The following is a 17,321-nucleotide window of genomic DNA, read 5'->3' on the forward strand; positions in this document are numbered from 1 at the left end:
TACCAGTGTCTCCTTTTCTGCCCGTCTGTATGCGGCATTTCTATATGTAACTACCTTCCAAGGTACGTTTTATTTACTTTGTCCTCTCTATGTTAGTGTGATGTCCGCTTATCAATTTATATAATACTAGTTTATCTCTCTGTGTGATACTGGCTTATCTCTTTGTGCAGAAATTTGCGAAAAACCGTCTTCCTATCAGCCCACGCCAGGCTCGGATATAGGCAACGAACGTACTCACCGTGATGACGTCACCTCTACACCGCGTTCAGGGTTGCAACCTGCAGGGGATTCCCCTCCGGAGGTCCCCAAGGTGCGCGTCATTAACAACAGCAATACAAGAACTTGTCCCAGCTGCTTTATTCTCCTCTGTGCTGTGTTGGCGTTTGCTCTGCATCAGAGGTGATGAACTCATCGCCTGGACGCATCGTAGGCGCGTGGACGTCACCGCACTGGACACTTGGAATGCGTTTTGGATGACGCTCTCTGGTGGAGGAGTGCCCTGCATCTTCAGCTGTGTCTGCAATAATGCCATGCCTGTGAAAGTCGCAATATGTATTACACATCGTTACCTATTGTTCTTACCTTGGTCATCGGATTTGTCGTCAGTGTAGAGCTGGGAGTGCCGCGTGCCTTCCCACCGATTCTTGCCCCGACTCTGACGTCGCCTTCTCCCCCATTCACCCTTTGTCGCCTGTGTTTGAACAGGATTCACATGGATAGAACTGTCGGTGCCAATAGTTTTCGAAGCACTGGTATAATCACGGATGGAAGTTTTTATTCCTATGACACGAGTTCTAAGTGCCAGATTGTCTTCTCAGTCGTTTGTGTTTCATATAAAAGCCACTTTCTTCAAGCTTCGTGTAGAAGTTGTCGCCGTATACGTCAGACGGTGTGAGCGTCAGAAACTAAAGATGAATGAGCGGCAAATTCACTCAGTGCAATATCAGTTTGTTTCGTGTGTCCTTTAAGAAACAGGCTCCTTGCACCAATGCTTATCGTCAACGTTGACTTCATAAAGTATTTACAAATATGAAGAGAAAAAAAAGGGATTCATAAAAAGAAAGTGTGTAACCATATCTTAGCGACAATAACAAATACAAAATCTGAGAGAAAAATAAAAGTAGAGCTAACGGCATAACGCCGCAGGAAGTGACATGTGATGAGCTCGTTCCAGATACACAGAAAATGCAGTATGGATACTTTGTACGCCTCCTTGAGTGGATTTTTTTAAACCTTGGGCTGTTATGTGTTGTGCCAGGCTGGATATTGTGTCAGATTAAAGTGCCACAGAGTACGGCACCAAGCGCCCTGTTCGTTGAAGTAAACGAAGTGGGCATGTGACGGGCGGTAACCAAACATGACTCAGATGTGCTCAATAATATCTGTTTTGTGATGAATCAAGTCAGAGAAACAGTATTTATATTACACGTTAGTTTTTCTCTTCGTGCTGTTGTGTGTTGGGCTTCGGTTGCATTACCATGAATATGACGGCAGACTGGCAGTTTTATGTACATAGGTCAGTCGAGCGATGTCTTTAGGGCCCTTGTTGTCATCGAACATCCATCCACCCCCGTGACCTTTATATCCCGTGTCCTTTTATCGCTGCATTCGTTACCTATACTTGCATCGACTATGATGTCACATGTGTTGCGACATGTCTAGTCTGTCACTGGTAGAGGGATCAATAATAGTAGAAGGCTATGTCCAGTCAAACGCTGACATAGACTTTATTGTGTTCGTTTGACTTCAGTTTCTGGTTCACAACAATATTTTATAACTGTTTTGAAAGCCTCTAAATCAAAGTCAGTAGACAGTAATAAATGAAAAGCCTTGTATACAGAACAAACATCATGAGATGGTCTTAAAGAAGCCGTGTATACAAAAAAAAAATCATAAGATGGTTATGTAGATGCATTTTAAAAAAATCATCATTAGATGTTTTTGTAGAAGCCGTGTATACAGAACAAGCATTATGAGATGGTCTTGGAGAAGCTATGTATACAAAACAAACATCATTAGAAGGCACATCATTACTCAGAGCAAAACTAGTTTCAACAAATAACATTAATGCAAGTCAAAACAGTCTGTGGAAAGCAATTGTTGTTTTATAAGTTCGTGACATGATGTAGATTTTACTTGGATGGTTTTAAAGTCAAATAGAAGAGATCTTCTTGTTTGTTTTTGTGGCGGGGAGGTGAGGTGGAGTGAAAAAATAGATGAATGAACATGTGGTTAATATATGAATGAATATGTGGTTCTTATGTGAATAAATATGCGGTTAATATACGAATAAATATTTTACTGGCAAAAAAACCCTAGCCTGTAACAGGGCTCATTTTAGCGCGAGTCAATCTTCACATGGTCTCATTGATGTGGGTGTGGGGGGAACTCCTCCTCCACACACACTTTGTCGCGTGTCATAGAGGAGTGAGCAGCGTGGTCAAGGCTGTGATTTTTTTTCGTGCAGTATCATGTGACAATGGTGAAATGGTTGCTTAGGAGTTAATGACGACGACGACCACAAAGATGATTGTTGTTATTATTACTACAGACTAATAATATTAAAAGACAATGACGAAGCAAAGAGAAAAGTTGTTCTAAGAAAACCATAGAGTTAGGATGAACGATTTCCGTGTGGCATTTGTCATTCGACGTTTGAAGATTCGGCATGAGACTTGTCACGAGACTTGTCGAGACGTTCTGGTGTATTTTTTTTCTCCTAACGTCACACGTAACCCGACTCTAACCAGTAAATAGGGCCCATCGGAGTTGTAGTACATTCGTTTTTGACATAAAGTGGTGTTATTATCTAAATTAATTTCTTCCATTTTTCTTTCGATTTTTTTAGCCGCGAAGTCAAAAATTGTGCTGCATTAACTCCGTGTTTGTCTACTGACTAGTTTCCTGTCACCTTTGACATAATTTTGACATTTGGTGAACTGTTTGTCTCCTCCTGGAAAAGAGCAGGCTAGTTGACAGACAAATGATCAAAAGGGGAAGTCAGGCAGACTTGATACTAAACAATCTTATTACAGACTAGTGCCACAGTCTCTTTAAGTCCAGATTAAAACAAATTCTTAGCTGTATCGAGTTTCAGCACTGAATAGCAAAACGTTAATTTGTATTAACACCTGTAAAAACATTTACATTAGAGCAAGCCACTATTAAAATCGTACTATTGCAAATGTTGTCAGAATGTTGACTTTCTGTCGTACTTACATCAAAACCTAGATATCTCTGTGGTCGGCAGGACAAGGTTGCTGTCGTCATCACATTCTTAGAATACTTCAGAACGACTTGATGCTGCGAAACAAATGATGAACAAGAAGAGACGCGCAATTCCAGTTGGCAAGAGTCAGGTGTGCGCAGAAAGAAATTGCTATACTCGTATCTGAATAGCTTCAGATCAAAGTGTATATTTTTTCTGAAGCTGGAGGCATTCCGCAAGTGAATTTAATTATTTTACTTTTTTTGGTGTAAATGATTATACTGTTAGCATCCAAATAGTTTACACAGTCGTCATAGTGCGAGACAACGTTGGCCACTGGGCATGAGATTCATAAACGTGGACATCTGAATGGCTTGATTTCCTTCAACTTTGTTGCAATTTTAGTGATTTGGATTAGAAGTAAATTGTATTTTTTCGACATTTTATTGATCAAAAGGAAAGGAATTAACTACTCTATATGAGGGATCTTCGCAGTTTTTAAAATTTGAATCGCATTAACAGATCCAACACTTGCTTTTCGTTGCCTATTCCACTGTTAGCCCTGTCGTGTCCGACTGCATTTAAAATATGTGATTAGTAGGATGGAGTTTTTGTTTGTTTTGCTTCCATATCAAGTACTTCAAAATAAGGTCGTTAACTTTAATTAGCGTTAACTACACAGATTCTTTGTTGTGAAGAAGTTGCTAAATGACAGGATGAGTATCGATGTGACTTATATACCTCCCATTCCCTGACTGCATCTCTCTTCAGGATGATGTATTTCAACCACAGAAAGTGTGGCATGGTTTTAATTAGCACCTTGATTTATTCTGAGATAAAATTGAGGCTTGTACGGAAATGATAAAAAGATTTAAATTTATTATTTCGTTTGATATAGATCATTTTCACTGAAGCTACACTTACAAAAGCTCCAGTAAATTTATACATTTCGACTGGTTTGACGAATAGATTGAGCATTAGTAACTGTCTCCTGTACCATAAAATGCTCTAGAATGATCGTCTTCTGCAAAACATTTGAACATTTTGAAATAAAGAGTCAAAGCTGTCTACACATTTTGGATAAATCCATTTTTACAAACTCATTAAGCGCCTTCCTTTAATTATCAAAATCTGAAAAGATGACAGCTTTATGTGGAGAGGTATTGATTTGCGAAGCCGATTTCGCCGATAACTCAACCGTAAATGTGTCCCTGACGAACTCTAACACTTGTCCACATTAGCTGGCATGTTATTATCAATATTTGTACTCACACAGACACTTGCAGGCGCGTGTGCTATGAATTAGCGAACAGAATTAAATATAAATAGTGTTGTTCTATGGCCAGGTCAAGATGTACTCAATAGCTGATAAAAGTGACAGAAAATCTTAAGACATCGCATTAAATATTTGTATAGGCAAAGGTACTGTGAGAGGAATAAACCATTATCTTTTATTCAGAGTAAGGTGATAGCTAACTGTGAAGTATAGTGAAAGTATACAACTTTTTTAAACGGCGTGGGTTAAAATCAAGATTAATATTCGTCTTGCTACAATTTTCTTAGCATGTACCCTTAAAAAGTATATATTAATTGTTCAAGATAAATGAAGAAACAAGTTCAGCATGTACCCTTACAAAGTATTTATCAATTGTTCAAGATAAGTGAGAAAACAAGATCAGCTGTTAAGTAAAATGTATTACACAACATTACAAATTCTTCCTTTCATACTTTCATTTTCGAGTTTTAAACCTTCTTAAAATGCTGTCGATGAAAGACAACTAAAATAATAATCTGGTAGGAAAAATATTACAGCAGAAATGTGTCATTTACGTGGGCTATCAATAGACCCAATTTGTGTTAACTGATTTTCACTTACCCCAATACATAGACGCGTACACCTACACACTAACCAACACTCTTCTAGAAGATGCAGGTATGAAGAGTCGGAACATCAGAGGGCACAGACACCACTTTTTGGAACAATTTTCATGCCAGCAGAAGTATCTACATATTTATAGGAGATCAGGAATGTTGTCATGACTAGAATTCTCTATGTGCATTTAGTGCTTAGCCTCCCTTATATGATAAAAAATATGAACTCCTAGAGTAAAACACTTCTTGGCATCTAGTTCATAATTTTGTGTTTAATACTCGTAAAACTAGTTTACTAAGTAAAACTACTTTAGAAAGAAAGAGAGGTTACATTTCTTTGTGGCTGGCATCACCAAAGGTAGATAATGAACAACTGGGAATGAAGACAAGTATTTGATAACTTACAGAAGTGTTGTTGTTTATAAAAACTATTTCTATAATTTATAACAGCCTAAGAAAATTAATGCAAAAAACTCAGGCGGTGGATTTCAAGGAAAAATGTGTGAGCATAAAAAATTGCTTCTTACAGTGTCTTCTGCAAATCATCTGAACCATGGTCAGAATGACTAAGCTCTTTTTTTTCTTTTACTTCATACTTCTGTTCATACTTCAAAGTCTTTTCAATACAGATTTAAGTCTTCACCACCTGTAACTTATAGCAGCAAGTGACTAGAAACTGTTTCGTGAGCTGATGACATGAACTGTAAATTCTCCTTTGGAGCTGTATCATTGAGACTGATGCCTCAGACTTAAAGATTCACTCAGAATCAATTGACATGTTGTTCATCCTTAACAAATCAATATTTAGATAAGGAAATATATATATGAAGTATTTAAAATTATAACATGTATCTCGTTTCATCTCAACACCAACCTGTTGCCATTCATCAGTGTAAAGTCCAGTGGCAGTTAGCACCTGACTGATCCTCACCTTGCTGGCAGGCTGGAGTAGTAACAAGTAAGCGACATACTGTGATGCACGATAAGTTGAGTGCAAAGTAACATCTTTATGTGTTGGTGTCACACTGATACAACATAACTGTTGGTCTAAAGTGACATTGATGGGATATGAAGTATTCCCTGTGGTGTTTTTCTTTTACTTTTGGGAGTGTCAGCAGAGAATTACGTTTTATAAGATGCTGGGTCAAACTACATCTTGTGTAGTTATAAATTCCATGGTAATCTAATAAATATTTTGATGGTATATCGGCTTAAAAAGTTGTACTTGACATGATTTCATATGATCCTGCAATAAAGTATGTACATATCATTCTATCGTTCCAGCGTCGGTGTAGTTTTAGTGTGAATTGAGATTTGAAAGGGAATTATATTTTTTCTGCCCAATTCAGTTGAGTCGCAAACTGCTTGCTATGCTGCAGTTATTAAAACTACTCGTCAGGTGCATGATACACAGAAAATGTAAAAAAGAAGTGTCGATTTTAAACATTGTCTGTGTGAAAGGCGAAATCACCTCGAATTGGTTGGGATTCAATGAAAATGAGAACTGCTTGACATTTACTTTCTTCATCCTAATCATTTACTTTTCTGTCACAAAAAGACAAAGCATTTCGCCAATTGTACTTGCAGACTCTAAACTTTTAGCCAGTGAAACTAGCCTTTCGTGTCATGGTTCTGAACAGTTTCACTGGGATCATAAGACTACCTACTGCTTTAAGAATTCCTTTACAATACTTAGTATTTGAATCTTTGCTACTATCCACACGGTCGACATTAAGATGGCTTTCATTTCCCATGATTTTAAAATGATCACTGACATACTAATACCCGAACATCATCAATTATTGTTTTACAGTCTTCTAATTTATCTAGTCTTCTTCATTAATTTACTCCACTGTAAACTGATTTCTGCTGTATCGTCTCACAGCATCCGAAAATTCCTGCATTTTCTAACGATTTAATTTTCAATTTGAACTTTGTTTCTTCGCTCTCAGTAAATATCATTTTCATTCTCTACTGTTTTTTGCGTTTTCTTTCTTCTTTCTCATATTTTTCTCTCTAGCCCTTGAGTAACTATATTCTTGCTACGCACGCACAGAGGGAGCGAGAAAGAGCTGAGATTATGTGAACCACAGCTCAAAACAACAAGATATGAAGGAGCAGATATCTTGACCATCCTGATGTACCCCACCCCGAAAAAGGGTCAACAGATCTTCCTAACCAACTGCATGTACAAGTATATTAATAAAGAAATTTGAGGCAGTGGTAGTAGATTCTGAGAGTGATGACTGTTATTCAATATTTACTGTGAAACACATTTTCGTGTAAAATGCTTTTCGCTCACCTCTTTGCATTATTCAGCGACAAAATGTATGTTCCGTGTTTTTATCAATCTGTGTGTGTGTACAGGACAATGAAATCGATCAGAAGTGCGACTACGAAGCTGATCGATGGCTGATATGGCTGTCATGCCCCAGACACATTAAAGAGTTGCCAAGAAATAACGTGAGAAGACATGAGCTGTATGCACTAAACATTCGCAGGCATCGGGGTGTCTCTGACAGATTCACTTTATTCAGGCTACATAATTACTTCAGTTCTTATTTTCTAATCTTACTTTTTAAATTTTGAATAATGGAATTTTTTTATGTACTTCTTAGTTCATCACTTCATGTTAAGACACAACAGAGCGATTTCTGCAGTGTGCCTCTATAGATCCAGCAGAAATATTCAAGGTGCTGCAAAGATGATTCGTGGAGATTTGAGATTGATGACATCGATTTTGGAATTACCAGCTGCAGGTGTCTGGCTAGTCTGCCAGTAGCAGTCCTAATGATAGCCCTGAAACTTTGCGTTTTCCTCTCAACAGATGCGCTCTCACCCCTCCCAACTCTAATTGAAGTAAATTTGCCCGGATCAATTCTGGCACTCTAGTATTCTCTGCCAATCAATGCAATCATCCATCTTTGAGGATGGAGAGTACTGTCCTCACCCTAGAGAGGTCTTCAGGGGAGAGGACCTCTGTTGTAGGACAAGGATGATGAAGCGGTGTTTCCTAGTAGCTACACGGACAAACATGACCTGCACATGGTGTGAGGCACACTTCCGTGGTGTGAAATTGAAACCCGAATAGCATCCACCCATGACAGGCTTGCTGTTACCGTGTAACCAATAGTGATAGATTGTACTGTTTACCACCGATAGATACATGTAGTTTTATTCCATTATTTATTTGCTCTTGAAATTCAAAAGCCCTATCAGGTTTTAGAAAACTTAGCTGTTCAGTTTCTCCATTCAAGAATAATGCAGGCGCCTGTAGCATTCTCTTTAAAATTTGTGCAATAAGCGTTTGCCAACGTTTGTCACTTACTCTCTTTAACAGTTTGCACACAAACGCACACCAACTACATTTACACTCATACACATATTATACGGAGAGAAAGAGGAACAGAGAGAGAGATGGTGGGGGTCATATTATCTGAAGTGCATTGAAGTGGTTCTAGCCTGTCTTTCTAGAAGATTCAGGCAGACGCTTCAGCTCAATTTTTCACTCCAGTGGCTTTGCCTGCCCCAGCAGCCACAACACAGAGAAACGAGTTTTGGCTCAGGGCGAGAAGGAATCACTAGTGTGGACGGCTTCCTACAAAGGAAAACTACAGGCTTAAAGGAAGACTAAAGGCACAAAATACCAGGCTTCGCTGTTACACACAGGCAGCTGCTTTCTTCTTGTCAACGGTCCTGTTCAGAACATTTAACAACGCGATGACAAATCGTTCGTCTTCGATTATTTTCGGCGAGTTACTCGTTTTCGGAACTCACTTCAAATGCACAAAACGAACTTTTGCAAAACGGTAGGGGAGATTGAAAATTTGACAAGTATTTTTGAACTCGTAAATTTTCCTTCGATCGTAAGTTTCTCCCTATTTCTCTTTTCTCTCACTCTGTCCCTCTCTTCACTTTTGCTCTCTCCCTTTCTCTCTCTCAGGGATGGGGCTGCGGATGTGCGTGTAAGGGGGTTGACATATGTGACAGTCGGTAGCGACAGGAAGGTGGAAAAGAAGCTTAAAAGTTGGGATGTATCAATATTAATGTTTTGCATTAAATCTTCTCAGCACCAGGCCATAGAAATTTGCTTTCTTTGCTTTTTCGGTTTGCAGCAAAATGACTTTTCCATTCCAGTGCAGAAATAATTCAGGAGGAGCTCAAATTTAAATAGGCTTTTTAACAAATCTTACTCTGAATTGCATGCAAGGCTGCTCCTTATCCTGCTGTTTACAATAATGAATCACGAGAAATGTTAGACCATCTTTCGTCAGGATTTGTGCAATGGCTCTCGTAACCAATCATTTATCAAGATTTGCCTCAATAAACTTATTTATTTATTCTCTGGTGAAACCAGACGGTAGGCGACAACTAGTTGCTTTCGTCTTTTTTTTCTCTTCCATGCCTGCCGTGAAAACGTAATGGATGCCACCAGGATTGGACCAGTAATGCAGCTCATCTCAACAAAAGCCGATTTTCGGATCTCTGATGTCGTCCTGTGGAACCGTCCTTCCACACCCCACATTTCTAGTTGTATGGAGGCGGCCATGATAGTGACCAGCAGGCTGTACAAAAGTAGGATCCACAGAGGCTTATATCTAGCAGCTTGCCACACGCCATATCGGGTACGAACGTGCAGACACCATCTAGCGTTGTCCCCAGCAGTATTTTCAACTAATACAAAAATAAATATTTATTGAAGGCAAACAAAGCATGGGGATCAATAAAAGTCTTTGACGTTTTGAGACACCAAAAAATCAAGCACGTCACACTGTTGAACTGCAGGATGAATATACCCATAACATAATTATCATATTCACAATTCAAAAGTTCCTCCTTTTAAGATTGGGGTACACACTTCAACGCTCACACACATGCACGCACGCACGCTCAATACACACAAAACACTACGTGGACGAGCACGCATTACAAGTACATACACATGTACACTTGTCAACATGAACATTGACTGCCAACACGAGTGCACATACACAGACACATGCATAACAACACGTCATGTGGTCAACACGACCACAAAAGTCTGATACGAGTGTACAAAAGCACACACACATTTATATATATATAACCTATATTAGATTACAAAAGACTGATTCGCCAGATTCAAGCAAATGACATTATCTGTTTATGACATACAAGTCTACAGACCTATTCCCGAGTTAGTAGCTCACGGTCCTTTAATGACTTCGTAATTTAGGTCCATTCACGGAATGTTTAGAGTGCTAGGGAGAGGTAGCACCTCTTGCGGGAAGACTTGTCGTGTACATCGGCGCAGCTCACCCGTAATTGGTCTTCACCTGGCACCCAGCTCTCATCAGTGGCTCCTAGTGGGTGTTTACGTGCAACATCGGCCACTCCTCGGGCAACGGCTTCTACAGGATAGTGAAACCTGATGAGGGTAGCCATCGGGTCTAAACCCTTAGCGACAAAGGTATTGTCTACCCCACGCATTCGAAGACGGGTTCCGGTGGAGTGAGAGGGAGAAACACACAAAGGTTCAAGAGTCATGGTGGCGGTCCTAGCTACACTTTACATGTACAAGACTTCGTTGTGTGACGCATTCCCATCTTTCTACTTTCAAAGCCCTGTATCAATGGGCGAAGCAGCAGGTGGAGATGACCATTGGTGGTGGTGGTGGTGGTGGTGGTGGTGGTGGTGGTGGTGGTGGTGGTGGTGGTGGTGGTGGTGGTGGTGGTGGTGGTGGTGGTGGTGGTGGTGGCCTAACAAAACCAGCACTACGCCGACACCCACAAGACAGTTCTTCAGGGGCCTTAAGTCTATGGTCCAACAAGACTGGGCTGCTCCTCTTGCTGGCAACAAAATTTGACTATCCAGTTAAATCTGTCAAAATAATACGGTTGCTCCTTATCAGGTCTTCTGCAGAAATGACATCTCGGAAGCATTGGAGATCACCAACGGATTAAATCAGAGAAGTGTTCTTGCCCCAGCATTGTTCAACATGTTCTTCACTTGGACTAACCCTCACACGCCGTCCAGAACATGCATGAATGTGTCTGCATACATACTGTACCGTCTGGAAGGCTCGCTAATCGACCACGTCAGCTAGTGCAATTACAAAAAACATTATGTGTACCTCATTGTACAGTTCCGGCCCTTAATAATCTTTCCATAGAATGAGCAAATGAAAAAGTTTTGGTTGGTAAAACTCTTTTGGGTTTATGAATTTACTTGTGTATGTCCATCAAGTCTGGGTGTGTAGCAGGTGTGTAGACACTTTATAAATGCCATGAATGTCTCCATCAGGAGGTAGGTGTCTAGTAAATAATCATTGTTGTTGTTATTATTAATGAACTTTGAGTGCACAACAACAATTGTTCATTAAGAAAAAGGTTTTGTTGCTATACACTGTCTCCTCTAGGAACTTTCTAATTATAAACATATAATTATAAACACCCTCCAAACAGTTGTTTATCTATGCTTTTCATAGGAGTAGAAAATATTTGTTGCTCACCTAATTACAAAAAGGCTGACTGTGTTGACTCAGAGGACACCTGTAGTCGTTGCAAAAGTGTTAACAGACTGTAGCGAAACTACAGCTAGACCACACAGAGCAAGCTAATTTTAGGTAGATCATTTTGTATTGCCCACAAATGATGTCATGCATATTAAAATGGCCCTTGGATGAAATAACATTCCTCCTGCTGCCTCTAGACTTCAAACCCAGCATCAACAAGGCCAAGACATTATCCAAGCGCTGACACAGGCAGCGACCATCAACTGTTCAACGAGCCTCAAGTTGATGCCGAGGATGAAGCGCCGATCAAACACCATCCGAGAAGCTGCAAGACACAAATGTTACAAAATATTCAAGGCCATTTTAGAGGCAAAATCAACATCAAAAAGTCAACATCAAAGAAATGTTACTTTCAAGAGCACAGGAAGTGCTAGGGCTTCAAAGAAAGAAGAAACAAGCCTGGGTCACGAACGACATCCTAGATGTCTATGACCAAAGGAGGTACTTAAAGAGAGAAATGAAAATTAACCGAAGCAGCTCCTGAATGCAAAGACGTGAACTGTGCTATTAGGAAAAGGGATGAAAAAAACTGTGGAGAACTAGATCGAGGGCCAATTCCAGACCATAGAGTTGGAAATAGTGGGTGATGGCAAAAATGTCTACCAATTACTGAGGACTCTGAGATGACAACGGCCACATTCTCATAAAACTACTGCTGTACTCAACCAATGGGCTGAATATTGTAAAGATCTTTCGAACTTCCAGCTGAAGACACGTTAACACCTTTCAAATCAACTAAACTAAAACCAGCAAACATGCAGACCTACCAGTCCTGAGGATAGTGGGCGAAAGAGCAGTATGCAGTCGGAAGTTAGGAGAATCACCTGGAGTTGACAACGTCCCACCTGAACTGCTCAAGAAAGATGGGGGAGTAAAACAACAAAAGTTGATGTGCAACCAAAAGAATGGACACAGTCATTAGCCACTAACACTCTTCCAAAAAAGGAAGCAGTGCCAGAACTACAGAAGTGCTAATCAGCCATCCAAGCATACTGAAAGTAACAAAGAATCTCACCAGCACCATGGCTGATAAAATGTTGGCTGAAGTACAGGATGGCTTCCGACCAGGCAGGAGCACAGTTCAGGAGATCTTCAACTGTCGCATCCTCTTATCTTCAACATCTGTAAGACCTCTATCACAACTTCATACACTTTAAAAAGGCTTTTGACAGAGTCTATCAGGAGGAAATATGGCATGTGATACGAAAATTCAACATCCAATAGAGTCTCTCCCAAATCATCGGAGTGCTGTATAATAGCTCAATAACCAAATGAGAGCTTTCTCTCACACGACAGTAGACGTCCGTCAAGAGTGCTGTTCAACTCTCGGAGAACATTATGCGTGAAACCCTCCACGACCATCACACCCATTTCCATCGGTGGAAGGCCGATTTGCAACCTACGCTCTGCAGACAACATCGATCAGATGCCAGGCATTACAGAGACCTTGCCAACCACCAAGACCTTACCAACAGACGACAGTTTAAACCTACATGGAGTGGAGACCAGCACTGACAAGAGTATGTCATGGCCATTGACAAAGCAAAATTGAGTACGGTTTGAAGAAGTAAACAGTTTTAAGTACTGGGAAGCCACCAAAGACGGCAGCTGTACGACAAGTATCCCCATCAGGATCTCGACAGCAACAGCAGCAATGGCTAGTCTAGACAGGGATTGGCACAGCCATAACATCAGGTTTACTACTAAGTACAATCTGTACGAGTCCCTTGTAACACCAATCCTGCTTTATGGATGTAAAAGTGGACTCTGTCCATGCGGAGAGAAGAATCCATGCATTCGTGGACGTGCTGAGGAGTCTGTTCCGGAAATCGTACATAAAATCAATGTACAAAACACGATCGCCACACTCGTAGGACACCAGGAGCCTCTACTTGCAATAATTAAGCATCATAAGCTAGTCTGGTTTCGTCGTCTGACCCGGCAAAACACTTTATCAAAGACTGTACTTCAAGGTACCGTGGAGGGTGGTCGACGCCCTGTGGACAGAGAAGGAACTGGCTTACGAACGTGAAGGAATGGACTAGCAGCTCTGCGCAGGACCTGCTTACTGCCGCTGAAGACACGTGCTTTGAGGGCCATTTTCCAATGATAGGTACCAGTCAAGGGACTAATAAATAATAAATGAATGAACTGGATAAATCGAGTGCAAAGTTTGTAAGGATATTTTGTGCGCATTCTGGTTATACTGCTGTGGACTTGGCGAAAATCTTGAAGGTTTTCCTGATGGTTCAAACCTTTTCTATGTTCTTGGGCAACTACCTCATGTAAAACCCGTGTTTAAGGCTTGTTGAAAGGGTGTCTATGTAATGGTTTTGTTGGTTTTTTTGTGTTTACATCTACTTCTTTGAAGATGAAGAATTCCTTCTCTTCTTTGAGCACAACTTTCTTTTTTGTCATGGACAGCTTTTCAGAAAGCATCACTTTATTCGTGTGAGCTACAGATTATTTAAACATGAGGGCCTTATAAGTGTCTTATTTCTGAACTTTTTTCTGTCCATTACAGTCTAGTTTTATGTTGCAATGTCCTACATGAAGGTCCTGACTCTATAGAAGATGCCGTATTAAAGTTTTATAAAAAAAATTTCAAACGATATAAGCAGGTATGCATTCGTGCACATATCACAAAAATACTGTACATTTTTTTATTATTGCGCTTTTAACATTACTACATGAAAAAATATGTTATTTTTTTCTGTCTAATGGAGAGGCTTATTTTATGACTGGATTCCGCATAAATTTTAAAAAAAATGGCTTGGAAGTACAGTACCCAAGTGGGTTTCGGCCCGACACGTCAAGGCTGTAGTCAGACACTGCTTCCCTTTTACTGATGTGACTGACTACTTCTTGATAACGGGGTGATTGACTACATCTTGATCATGTGACTGACTAGTCCTAATGATCATGTGATTGACTACCTCTTGATAATAGGGTGGCTGACTACGTCTTGGTGGTCATGTTTCTATTTATATATATATATAGTGATGTGACTATTCGTAAATGCAGGAATATTCCAGAATTAGGTGGCACATAAAACACTCGAACCTTTTCTATTGTTCATACTGCATCCATTATTTTTTTCCGGGACCCTCGCAGAACACCAACTGGTGAAGTGTTGAGCCATCCATCTTGATACTAAGCAATGCCTTCACCGTCTTCCCTCTCGTGAAGTCTCATTGATCTCTTCGACATACTTTCTTCGCCTCTTTCATCACGAGAGCTCTGGCTGAGATTAAAACTGGGATCAACATTTGTCGCTTGATCCTCCTGGACCAGGCTCAGACCCAGGAATGATTGCTCAGTTAAAACACGGCTTAAGTTTGCCCGTCGCTTAAGGGGTGAGCTGCAGTTAGCAAGCTTGTCTGGTTGACAACAGTCCTGCTCACACTCACAGCGCCTGGCGGCAAGGTCAGCTCCATCATCGAAAACCAACAGATGTGAGTCTCTCATGTCTTCCAGTCGCTGAATGGCGAGCAGACGAGACTTGTGCGAGAATCAATACACTGCGTGTCAAACCTGCATCTTACCAGGGACGCCGCTCGCAGCTCACGGGGAGTTTCTGCCATGGTGGACCTATGATGTTCGTGCCAAGACAAGTGATTATAGTCCTTGTGTCCTTTTTTTGTCCGTAGGCAACGATTAACATCATAGCCCAGGCCCTTTCTTGTCATCACCTGTCGAATGGTCTGTCTGTCATCAACAGTCACTTCTATCGACACAACCAGCTTCCATGGGACCCACAGCAGATATTCGATTTATAAAAATCAGGATTTCTGAAAAGTTGGAGCATATCAGAAAATTTTCAGGTTATTTAGAGCTCCATTACCGGATAATTTGCAGAAGAATGGTCAAAACTTTGCTAAAAAGATATTTTGCTGATTACTAATAAAAACTAATGCTTTCAAATGAAAAGAATAAACCGATAGTCAAGCCAAGACCGCATCTATAGCGTCGACAGTAATTTAGAGTTCTCTGTTATAAAGTTTACAAAGTGTTGGACGAAAAACTTTTACCCATGTGGACTGTCGATTGTATTTTGAAAGACATTGTTAGGATTTGGTACTGAGATCAGTGCATACGCTGGCCGCAGAGCCTTCTTAATAAGAATAATCTGCTTTTATGGTACACCATTGGCCTGAATTCTGTACCATTGTCTCATAGACTAAACAGATGTTTTCAGAGTCCTTTGAGGAATTGCTGAAGAAACTAGTACAGCTGATTGAGGTCAACTGCTAGGGGTGGGGTGGTTGGCTCTAATTCGCTGGCCCAGGACATCCTACAGATGAAATTCGTATCTGAAGAACATGCTGGCCAGTCCATGTGTTGACCTGGTGCTGCTGCAGGAAGTCATTGGCTACCCTGGCACTGTCGATCTGGAGTTCTTTGTCCTGAAGAATGGCACATGGTCCAATGGCCTGCAGAGCTGGCAGTACCAGAGGCTGTAAAATGTTATCTCTATATGCTACGCCTGTCAGGTTGCCTTACACCAGGTAGAAGCAAGCTCTGCAGGTTCCATCCCACCCCACAACATGATCGTGGTAACACTCTCCCTGTCGTCTCCAGACACGAATTCAGTCATTGTGGAAAGATCTAGCAAAGCGCGATTTATCCGTGAAGAGGACTGCAGCCCATTGCTGCCTTGTCCATACCAGATGGCGTCGTGTTCATGCAAGACAAGCAGTGTGGTGAGCAGGTGTCAGGACAGGGCGGACAGCGGGTCGGTTGACCGAAGATTGCTTTTCCTGAGCCGTCTCCGTGAGAGGTTGCGAACCGTCTGGTCACTGAAAGTTACAGAAGTAGCTACTTACAGCTGTCTCCTGAGTGTGCTGGCAGTGGCTGTTCTCTGTCTTACAGCCGACAGAATAATAAACCTGTTCTGCTGTTTGATAATTGGCCGCGGGCGTACGGGGTGTCTTCGCTCTGCAACACGTCCTGTTGCACTGTAACGGTCTAGTACAGTTTAAATGACAAAGTAACTCTCAACCGGCGGTCAGTTCCTACGCCCTCCTGCAGCCATGCAATGACCCTTCCTTGGTCGACAGTCCTTAATCGTCATCTTTGAGGCATGATCAAAAAGGCACATAGAAAACGGTAACAAATATCCTCCAGGGTCTCTAAAATTACTGAGTAGTGCTGACAATAGACAGAGCTTGCATGTGCCCTACATTTTTTCTTCTGTTCAATTCTGGCTTGTCATATGGATATATTGCAATTGTTTTCTGCTTGACTGCTGTACTGAACACGCACGAGATCAAAGTGGACTGTAAACAAATTCAAGTTGGCTGTTCACCCACACATAAAATTCACTAAAAAGAATTTTGAAGAAATTGTTCACTGTTGGCATAACCATGAATAATAAAAATGTAGAAAATATGAAGGTAGCCTTTCCATTGTTTTGAGCAGTACACCACTTGTGAAGCAAATTATTCGTTAAAAATGAAGATAGCTCTCGACTTGTTCATCTGGCTTATTTCACGAGGAAAAGATTTGTATCTCTGACCTCTGTCACGTGCACACAATCGTGACGTCACTATACAACAACGCTAGTGACAGCGACATCTGTCAGTGGTTGATAATTCAGATATCCTAGAGTAAAAATGATAAATAGCTGTGAGCCATGTGAGTTTAAAGTATCTTATCTCGCATCTCAAAACAAACTTTTTAGTAAGC

The 17,321-nt window shown here is 40.8% G+C and overlaps 1 protein-coding gene across 1 annotated transcript in view; it reads left to right on the plus strand.

Moving 5' to 3' along the window:
- LOC112573762 overlaps positions 1–2,313 on the plus strand; it is a 37,036-nt gene extending 34,723 nt beyond the window's left edge. The window contains exon 14 of the mRNA XM_025254352.1: positions 171–2,313. Within this exon, the coding sequence (XP_025110137.1) occupies positions 171–403 (233 nt within the window). The 3' untranslated portion in view covers positions 404–2,313. The remainder of the gene's footprint in view (positions 1–170) is intronic.
- The last annotated feature ends 15,008 nt before the right edge of the window (positions 2,314–17,321 follow it).

This window comes from Pomacea canaliculata, linkage group LG10 (assembly GCF_003073045.1).
Source record: "Pomacea canaliculata isolate SZHN2017 linkage group LG10, ASM307304v1, whole genome shotgun sequence".
NCBI lineage: Eukaryota > Metazoa > Mollusca > Gastropoda > Architaenioglossa > Ampullariidae > Pomacea > Pomacea canaliculata.